At 43.4% G+C, this 10,322-nt stretch overlaps 1 protein-coding gene across 3 annotated transcripts in view; it reads right to left on the bottom strand.

The window, feature by feature from the left end:
• Positions 1 to 6,832: 6,832 nt before the first annotated feature.
• SEPTIN6 (septin 6) overlaps positions 6,833 to 10,322 on the bottom strand; it is a 73,066-nt gene continuing 69,576 nt past the window's right edge. For 2 of the 3 annotated variants that reach the window (XM_037069151.1, XM_037069147.1), the window contains exon 10: positions 8,386 to 9,976. In XM_037069151.1, coding sequence (XP_036925046.1) covers positions 9,952 to 9,976 — 25 coding nt within the window. In that variant the 3' untranslated portion in view covers positions 8,386 to 9,951. Of the gene's footprint in view, positions 7,875 to 8,385; positions 9,977 to 10,322 lie in introns of those variants that run through there. The other variant, XM_037069149.1, reaches the window with a different exon arrangement.

The raw sequence follows: 10,322 nt of genomic DNA, 5'->3' as shown, positions 1-10,322 counted from the left end.
CCCTTTCTATGAAGACTCTGGGCCTTTGACGCACTAGGGTGACTAGCGGAGGGGGTGGAGGGACTCCGGAAAGGGAACTTCCAAAGATTCGCAGAGGCTCTGGAATGTGTTCTGATAAGTCCTTAGGAGACGACCTCAAGTGATTATTGGCAGTAATCCCTCCCCTGAGGCGTTTCCTTGGGTTTCTGAGCAGCATGACACTGAAATCGTGTTCTCGGAAGGAACTTAGGTTTGCAATACATTGTACCCTATTTTTTTTAAAGTGTCAGCTCTCCGAGGCTCCTTTTCTTCACAGAATTGCTTGAAAAGCTATGTGTGTTGTACATCATTAGCTTTGTATTTTATTGTGAAAGCGTAAGAAAGGTGAAATACTTGTAAAGAAAATCATCCACAGCACCTCTTCTCAACCACTTTTACCGTACATACTCCATTCCAATTACTGACAAATATAGATAGCGTACTTACACAGTTCTGATCATGATTACGAGTAATTCTACATTTTCCATATCAATTTAAAATGGGCAAAATATTACCAAATACAGAAAGACCCCACCAAAAGAGGCTTAAAAGCTGCACAGCAGCAAAGGGCAAAATGACTCTATGAGCCGACCATATCACTCCACCACTGCCTCAGTCAGTTCTCTCAATCCCAGTCCACCAACCTGTGCCATTAAAGTAGTTCGCTAGTAAGTGTCTGTCAGCTCGAGATTACAGAGCATCCACTGTGTGCTCAATACAGGGTGAGTCAAAAGTAGGTTTACGGTTGTTCGTATGTAAAATAATACAATGATTAATAAATAATAATAGAAAAATTGCCCTGGCTGGTGTGGCTCAGTAATTGAGTGCCTGCCTGTTAATCAAAGGGTTGCTGGTTGGATTCTCATCCAGGGCACCTGCCTGAGTTGCAGGCAAGGTCCCTAGTAGAGGGCACACAAGAAACAGCCACACATTGATGTTTCTCCCTCTCTCTCCCCTTCTCTATAAAATCAATAAAATCTGCCCTGGCTTGTGTGGCTCAGTGGACTGAGTGCTGGCCTGTGAACCAACGGGTCGCTTGGTTGGATTCCCAGGCAGGGCACATGCCTGGGTTGGGGACCAGGACCTCAGTAGGGGGCGTGTAAGAGGCAACTACACATAGATGTTTCTCTCCCTTTCTCCCTCCCTTCCCCTCTCTAAAAAATAAATAAATAAAATATTTTTAAAATAAATTATTTTTAAAAGATTTTTTAAAAAATAACAATAGAAGAGTAAACTCTGTGTTTCACATACTGACAACTGTAAATCTACTTTTGTGGAACCCAATATGAGAGAAAAAGGAAAAAGAAACTGAGTTTTCTCTGTTGTCCTAAAACTGATTATAGTCTTGGTGGGGAGAAAGAGCCCTGCATAAAATTCAATGTCCTACTGGTAGCAGAACCATTGGATGAGGTGGCTTTGACCCATTTCCCTATTTAACTTTTTAATGACATATTTTTATTACGTGATGCATCTTATGTGTAGGGGTGTATTAAACCGAGAAGAGCAGAAGATAATGTCACTTTTGCCCTGGCTCAGTGGGTTGGGCGTCGTCCCACAAACTGAAGGACCGCTGGCTTGATTCCAGGTTCCATTCCTAGTCAGGGCATCAGCCTGGCTTGCGTGCCAGGTTCCTGGTTGGGAACGTGCAAGAGACAACCAATTGATGTCTCTCTCTCTCCCTTTCTCCCTTTTTCCCCTCTCTCTAAAAATAAATATTTTTTAAAAGACATCACTTTACACAGTTTCATAATGACTTATTTCCATGTCTTTCTTGTCCATTTTGTATTGAGTGTTTTGTCTTTGACTCTATGGTAGGCATTCATGTTGACTGAAGCAATGGCAGTCTTTGAGCTATCATATCAAAACACAATACTGGATCGGAAACTTGGAGATCGTAAATTCAAGTCCTAGTTGTATGAGTGAGAAAATTCAGGTTGGAGGGGTGAACTGACTTGCTGAAGACTGTAGAGACTGGCAGCAAAGCTGAGATCATAATCTGGGTCAGTCGACTCCTCATCCAGTGCTTCTCCAGACATTTGCCATGCATTGCCGTTTTTTTAACTAATTTTTCTTCTCATGTATTGCCTTTGAACTTTTAAAAAGTAGTTTGACTGCTCCCTACCCACCCAGTGTCAGGTCCATGAGAGCAAGGAATTCACCTATGAATTCCTTGCTTTTAGCACCTATGCCTGGCTACTGTGGACACTCTAGAGATATTTCATTCTATTTTATTTATGTTTAGAGAAAGGGGAAGGGAGGGAAAGAAACATCAATGTGTGGAAGATATATACATTACTTGCTTTTCACATGCCCCTAACTGGGGACCTGGCCTGCAGCCCAGGCATGGGCCTTGACTGAGAATGGAACTGATCATCTTTTGGTTTGCAGGCCAGCACTCAATCCACTGAGCCACAACAGCAGGGCATATTGCTTGCGTTAAGTGAATGATTGACTCAATGAAGGCTCTTCTGATTGTCCCAATCTTGTGAAATTCATTTTCTTGAAGCCTGTATCTTAAGCTGATTTGTTATTTTACAGTTGGATGAATTTCAGCCTAAGTGCCCGCCTTCATCAACAACAGCATTGCCATCAATATGGATCTTTCCTAGAAAATATTTGAGAAAATAAAAGCTACATCCTCTTAGTTTGGATGAAAGCTTGTTCATCAGATAGGAACAAATCATTGCAATCTGTCTTTTGAACTTGGATTACAAAATGAAAGGCAATGAAACTGATGTTAGAGACCATTTACTTTGGACAGCCATAACTGGATTCCGTTTGTAATCCCCACTATGGAATGCACAGTTTCATCTCTAGAAAGCAAAACAAAAATTTTCCATGATTATCCACGACCTTATTTCCCTAGGAAACCTCCTGAGCAAAAAATCCTTCTGCCAGCCTATCGCAGACCATTCCCTTCTCACAAGTCACAGATGATTTCTCAGTGAGCAGGAATTGCAACCCCTGAACAGAAGTAAATTATCTGAAAAGTGGTGGACGATAGATATAGGAAGGAACAATGATAAAGGCAACCATCAAGATCCTAAAAAACCCCAGAAACCTCCTGTAGTCATCCATCCTCCTCCCCTCCACCATGTTTCTCTGTTCTGAAACAGGCTCCTGCTACTGTCTTTACACTACACACACACACACACACACACACACACTCACAGCTCTGGGCTCCCCTCCCTGCCCTTTCCTATGGGGGAGTCAGTGAGTGGCCAAAGGAGGAAAACTTGGAAAAATAAATAAGTAAAACCTTTAAAAATGTATAATAATGTTAAATTTACCAAAGTTAATATAACTGGCTGTGGTTATATAAGAGTATATCCTTGGGGTGGTTTTTTTTTAAAGATTGTATTTATTTATCTTTAGAGGGGAAGGGAAGGAGAGAGGGAGAGAACTATCAATGTATGGTTGTCTCTCATGCTTCCGCTGCCAGGAACCGGAACCGGGAACCAGCCTGCAACCCAGGCATGTGCCCTGACTGGGAATCGAACCGCGATCGTGTGGTTCGCAGACCCGCACTCAATCCACTGAGCTACACCAGCCAGGGCCTATATCCTTGTTTTTAAAAAATACCTACTGGAATATTAGGGGTAAAAGGCCATGACACATGTGAATTATCTTCAAATGGCTCAGAAAAAAAATAGAGAGAGAATAAGTGAAAAAGCAAATGAGGCAAAATGCTATCAATTGGTGAATATGGGCCAAGAGTATGTGGGTATACTTTGAACTATTCTTGTAACTTAATTTCAAAATTAAGTGCTAGTAAAGTGCAGTAGTTCCCTACATTGGTGAAGAATCTCAATGTAGCTACATCTTAATCACTTTTTATTGTGTGTCCAGCACTGTACTGGAACCTCGGGAGTGCCATAAATGAGGTTCCTACCCCGAGGAAGCTTAACATCTATTGAGGCTCAAACAGGAAGCAGATTATAAAAGTCCAAATAAGCAGTTCAAAAACAAAGATCAGAGTAGGTGGATGGGATCAAGAAAGGCTTCAAGGAAACAGTAGGGCCTGAGCCTCAAAGGCAGAATTTAAATCAGTAGAGGATATTTCAGACAGTCAATAAATCATTTGGGAAACTCAGGGAGAGGCCTGTGCAGACACTTAGAGTACTGGAAGGGAGAGTGGGTATTGGGAAGTATTGGAAAATAAGGTAGAGAAGTTAAGCTGGGGTCAGTCTCTAAGTTCCTCAAAACCAGTGTCTAATTAGGTTTCATGCAAAATACCCCCAGAGCATAGAGCACTGGACCAAGTCCATAGGAAGTGTTCAACATACCCTTACCATTTGATGAAGACATCATAACCTGATTAAGCCCAAAACCAAGATGAGGAGTACATCCCTAATCCTATATATAACAGATATATACATATGTAATCATATAGGGTACCAGAGCAGGGACTTTCTAAAGCTCAAGCCAAACTAGCTAAGTGATGATGGAGGACTTGGATGGACAGCAACGGAAGGTAAGTAAGTGTAGATGGCAAAGCCACTGTGAGGTACTGCGGTTCAAATGCACAACTTTTAAGAGGTCCCCACATTTCAAAAGGATGGCCTTGCAAGAAAGCTGTCCTTTCATTAAGGGATGACTCTCCTGAAGTGGGGGCATCTCAGATAGGGGCCCTGGTTGTTTGGCTTTTTTGAGGGCATCAGAGGCCCAGTCCTTTCCCTAGTAGTCGGCATTCTCAGCTGCTCAGAGCCCCAGGAGCAGGACCTCATCGATACAGTAGGCCCATGCCTTCCAACTATGCTCTAGCAAAGCCGTGTACAAATTTTAGTTAATCAAAGCCACTCCCCACCCACCACAATTTGCATTAAAACTTCAGTCATGTATCTTCATTTCTGATTTCTCTTGACCAGCCAGCAGCTTCTAACAGCTTTAGTCTGATGATGCATCAAACACCAAAATGCTTTAGAGGTGGGTGGGCAAACTACAGCCTGCAGACCGACTCTGGCCCCACCACCTGTATTTGCATGACCCTCATGCTGAAAAGGGCTTCTACATTTTTTAATGATTGAAAAGAATCAAAATAATAATTCAGGACATATGAAGATGAAATTCGAGCATGAATGTCAAATTTCAGTGTCTGTAAATGAACTTTTGTTGGTGCCCAACCACACTCATCCTGCTCCATCCATATTATGTATGATTGCTTTTGTGCTTTAGTTAACAGTTGAATAGCTGCAGAGACCAGATGTCTTGCAAAGCCTAAAGTATTACCCTGCTGGGCTTTTACAGAAAAAGTTAGCTGACCCCTGACCTAGAGCAACTATTCTCAACACGGGGCTAGTTTGCCCTCTAGGAGACATGTAGCATTGTCAAGAGACATTTTTGGTTGTCACAAGTGGGGGTGGGATGGAGTGTTACTGACATGTAGTGGGTAGGGATGTTGTTAAACATGCTACAATAGCCAGGTCTTTGCCACAAAGAATCATCTGTCTTCAAATGTCAGTAGTGCTAAGGTTGAGAAATGGTGGATTAGAGGGACCTAAGAAACATCTTGTAAAGAGGAAACTCCATCCTTAATAAAGAGTACTATTTATGGAACACCCAGGTCCTTTAATTTACATGAGCTTGTATAGCCTTCACAATCACCGTGCATGGGAGTTACTGATATTCCCCTTTTACACGGAAGTTTGTAACACAATTTGACCACAACGCACATGGCTAGCACGGCTGTCAGGCTCCGGTCTGTATTTTTCCATACCTCGCCTGCCGCTACTCAGTGGTGTCACAGGCTTTCATCCGGCTGCCCCCTAGTGTTCAAGCTATACAGATGCAGGCCAGTGTCCTTTCCTTCAGACCTCGGTACCATGAGGATACGGACCACTACCCCATCTCCAGCATCTGACATTCAGGAAATGAAGCCAAGAGAAAAAAAAAAAAACCTTTACCTCGACCCCAAGCAAACTTATAAAAACTGATCACTCTCCCTCTTGCCCACTTTCATTCAGGATGGGAGGCGAGGACAGGAGCTTCCCTCCCTGGTAGACCCAGGACACAAAATACTTGCTACCTTTAGAATGCTGTTCGACCTCGGTCGGTGTGGCCCAGTGGACTGAGCACCCACCTGCGAACGGAAAGATCATCCACCTGGGTTGCTGGCCAGGTCCCCTGATGTTTCTTTCCCTCCCTTCTCCTCTAACAGTAAGTAAATAAAACCTTTTTAAAAAGGTTTTAAAAGAATTCTTTTTTACCTGGCTGGTGTAGCTCAGTGGATTGAGCATGGGCCTGCGAACCACACGATTGCGGTTCGATTCCCAGTCAGGGCACATGCCTGGGTTGCAGGCCAGTTCCCAGCAGGGGACTCACCAGAGGCAACCATACACTGATATTTCTCTCCTTCTCTCCTTCCCTTCCCCTCTAAAGATAAATAAAATCTTTTAAAAAAGAAAGAAATAGAGCCTTTATTTTTTAAAAAAGATTTTTTTTAAAAGAATGCCTTTTGAGTCGTAAAGAACAGCCAGTCATGAATTTCCGGGATGCTTACATCACAGGATTAAATGGGAGGAGAATCTTGTTTTGTGGGATCTGATACGCTCCTTCTTCCATCTATTATCCATGCTAATAACGGAAAAGTAGAGGAACTTCCTGTCCATCTCCACCTCACACGCCCATCCAGGAGAATTTCAAGCTCAGATGGAGGGAGGAGGGGACAGGACAGCCCACCTAGGAAGGTTGCATACCGGCTGAAGGTGCCTCCCTGAGACCCTCAAATCATCCACTTGGAAGGTAGCCACCCGCTCCTAAAACAAACCGTGATGAGTTGCATCACCTAATGGTTTAAGATCAGATCACACAGCCATTGAGCATTTCTTTGAATTTTATTGAAAATTGACATGGACATTAGAAAGGTATCAAGCTAAACAGTGCTGGCTTTGGGATGTTTCTCCTGGCGAATGGAAGCCCCGGAGGGGCAGTGAGTGATCACACCTTTCAGCAAAAAGAAAGGAGAAGAAAGAAAAAACAACACAGATTCTGGAAAACATGCAAAGAGGCTCTCTCAAGAGACACTGGACAATGGGATGGTGATGGCTGTAGGGATATACGGGAATGAGCACACTCACATGGTATTCTGATGCAAGTTAAACCAATGGATTCAAGGCAGATTTTCAACAGGAAAGCTCTCCAGCCAGATCCCAGGTTGAGCAGAAACCTCTCTCAAAACTTCAACTGGCTTTAGAAGGTTGAATGGATTAATTTTTCTCACTAAACTTAACCCCCCTCCCATCTTTCCTTTCCCCACTGAGTGTTAGTGGATCCATTGTCACCCTTGCTGGGGGTCAGCAGGAGGTCTGTGAATGCTGAGGAAGATACAGATGTCGCTCGACTTTCCCTTCCATATTCAGAAATGTTTAATAGTGGCTGTAGAGAGTCAACCCACTGAACTGGAGAATTCGTGTTTAAAAAGAAAAACAAAAAAATTCAACTGAAAACTTGAGAACAGCACTTCCACACCCACAGCTGAGGTCTCCTGCCCCAGTCACTTACACTTGGGTGAGTTATCCTGTGGTTGTCTCTCTGAGGTTACACTTGGTCCATTCTCCAGCTCTGTTGGTTCTTTTCCTGCCTTGTTAGGTTAGGACAAGACACTTCCGTTTAAAATACCATGTAAGTCAGGAGAGAGCTTCTTGCCTGGACACAGGGACATATGAACACTTGCTGAGTGTGTAGAGTGTGTAGTGTGTGTGTGTGTGTGTGTGTGTGTGTGTGTGTGCGCGCGCAGTTTGGGGGAAGAGGGGATTGATTGGTTTCTGGCTTGAAACAATGTGGAACCCTAACTCTTCCATAATGGCAGTCTTCTCCTTTAGATTTAATGCAGCTGCTGAAGACAAGATTAAAAAAAGCTGGAGAGGGAGAGAGAAAGAGAAAGAAAACACGGAATTAGCCATAGAAAAAGAACATTCAAAGTAAGACAGGGCGATGGGAGGGGGCAGTGTGAGTTAGAACAGATTATACTTGCAGAAGACAGGTTAGAAACGGGGTCACTGATGGACCATCACCACTGGGAAATAGGCTGAGAAGGTTTTAAGAACACCACACACCGGTTTGAAGCTTCTTGTTTTAATTAAAAACAAGCACATATTAACAGCCACATGGGAGTGCCAGATGATTAAAAGAGGAAACAAAAACAAAAAAAAAAGTGATATGCACTGAGGCTAGGAAAAGCAAACTTCTTGGCTTAAGAGAAACCAGGTATGTGTGTGTGCGCGTGCATGTGTGCGTGTGTGCATGTGTGTGTGTACACATGGGGATTTTTCAGGAAAGCTATTTCATTCCAGTCTGGAAAAATAAAAGCACAGACCATTTCTAATGACTGGTTTTGTTTCACCAGAACTAAACAGAGTAGTTAGGATATTTTTTTTTTAAAGCAACAACCGTACTCATTAGAAAGCCTTTTCACCAAAGGGAAAGGGGAATCTTTCTCTCTACAGCAAGAAAACTACCACTAACCAATGTCACCCCAATAATAGATGTAATAAAATAAAGAAAGAAACTACCCAATAACATAACAATTTTAATTCTTTTCCATAGTGTGGATCAACTTCCTAAAGGCCTTAAGCTCACTCACAGGTTAGATTTTCGTTTACCAAACTTTCTTGATTATAAGGATCATCTAGGGCCCCTGTTAAGCAAAGCATGCCTGGGCCCCATTCCAGACTTCCAGGAAAGCTGGCCAGGCTCACGGCTGCTGGTGACCCCTACTGGCAGCAGAGGCAATCAGTTCAGGAGCTGGTCTGAAGTCTTCTGCTTTGCCCGCCCCTACCCACTCATCCTTGGATATTTTTCTATGGGGAAAAATGTAAGAGGCCTCTAATACTAACTCTTCAGGTTCTCTGAGCATCAGAAGACCTTGTCTCTAAGAACACACAGGAATGAACAGACTGAATCCCTTAACGAGGTGGATCAGGGGTCGGGAGATACTGAGCTTGGCTTGGCTTCTGCCACAAAACAGCCCTGGGACCTCTGGCAAGTCCCTTCACTTCTCTAGGCCTCGATTTTCTCTTACAAAAAAAATGTGGGTCATCTCTGTCTTGCGAACCAAAAGTTCTCATTTAATACAAAATTCCTGCCTCGTCTCTGAAGGTCTCTCAAAGGCTGCGTGGCTCTAAAACTTTTGAAGTTTTCAGAGCTGCGGAAGCCTCGAGTACTTAATCCGTAAACACATGCAAATGAGGGGGCTGTGTTTGAGATGCAAATAATTACCCTGGGGGAGGAAGACTGGTTGGTTGTTTTATGTTTGGGATTTTGGGGAAGCAGCTGTGAAACTGGACCTGGAAACTTCAAAGCTGCAAACAAGACGCCTTTCCCCAGAAGGCTGGCCAGCCCTAACTTAGCATCTCTCTGAGCTACTGGATGAGTGTCCAAGTTTGTGTTTTAAAAGAAAAAAAAAAAAACCCTGGAAGGCATAGGGTCTGCTAAAATGTTCTGCTATGAAACTTGGATTTGGCAGCAAGCCCTTCATACTTGCCTGTGCCACTAACAAGTCCGCTCACCCAACAACAACGTATCAAAACTGCACTCTTGCTTTACCAACGTGAAAAGATCAAGAGTGTGCATGTGTTTGATGTTCATTTTCTGTACATTTCACCTCTTATTATTATGATCTATTACTGAAGAGAGAAACTCTTCCCATTCACAATGCTTCAAAAAAGCCTGAATATTTGGCATAGCCTTGACAAACAGTGTTTTGAAAGAAATTAACCCCCCCCCAAAAAAAACCTTCAAAAATTAAAAAGAAGTTGTTCACAGTCAGTGCCAATGAGACTGGGAAGCAGAACTCAAAAGGAGGGAGGAAGTAGGAAGTACATGGCAAGGGCGAGGGGCCCAGCTTCCCGGCACCCTGCAGGAAAGCTGTCAGTTAAAATTGGAACCTTGGTTTAAAAGGCTAAATGGAGTCCAGTCCAGCTGTAGCAGGGGATACTATTCAGTACACAGCCATGGATTACTGCAAAGGAAGGGCAGAGAAAGGGCATGTTAGCCACAGATTATTGCCAGCTCACCTCCAGCTCTCACTCTCTCACTGGCCGCACACCAAAGGCCAGGGCGCCTGACAATGGAGGCCTCTCTAGTTCCAAGGATTTCCCAAAGCCATTATCGGATAGCCCCCTTGATCTAAATTAGGACGGGGATATTTATAAACCAAATCTGGAGACTGGAGACAAAGTTAGGGAGCTCCCGAGGAATAACACTCATCCTCTCCAGTTGATAATCTCACCTCTTCTTATTGGGAGAAGCCAGTCTGTATGCAAAATACAGATTAAAACTCATCATCACATTGCCCAAATAGACTG

The sequence above is a fragment of the Sturnira hondurensis genome, unplaced genomic scaffold, assembly GCF_014824575.4.
Source record: "Sturnira hondurensis isolate 20B ecotype Veracruz unplaced genomic scaffold, ASM1482457v3 Scaffold0018484, whole genome shotgun sequence".
In the NCBI taxonomy this organism is placed as follows: Eukaryota; Metazoa; Chordata; class Mammalia; order Chiroptera; family Phyllostomidae; genus Sturnira; species Sturnira hondurensis.
Note: the sequence above shows the minus strand (reverse complement) of the source record. Positions and strands in the feature narration are given on the sequence as shown.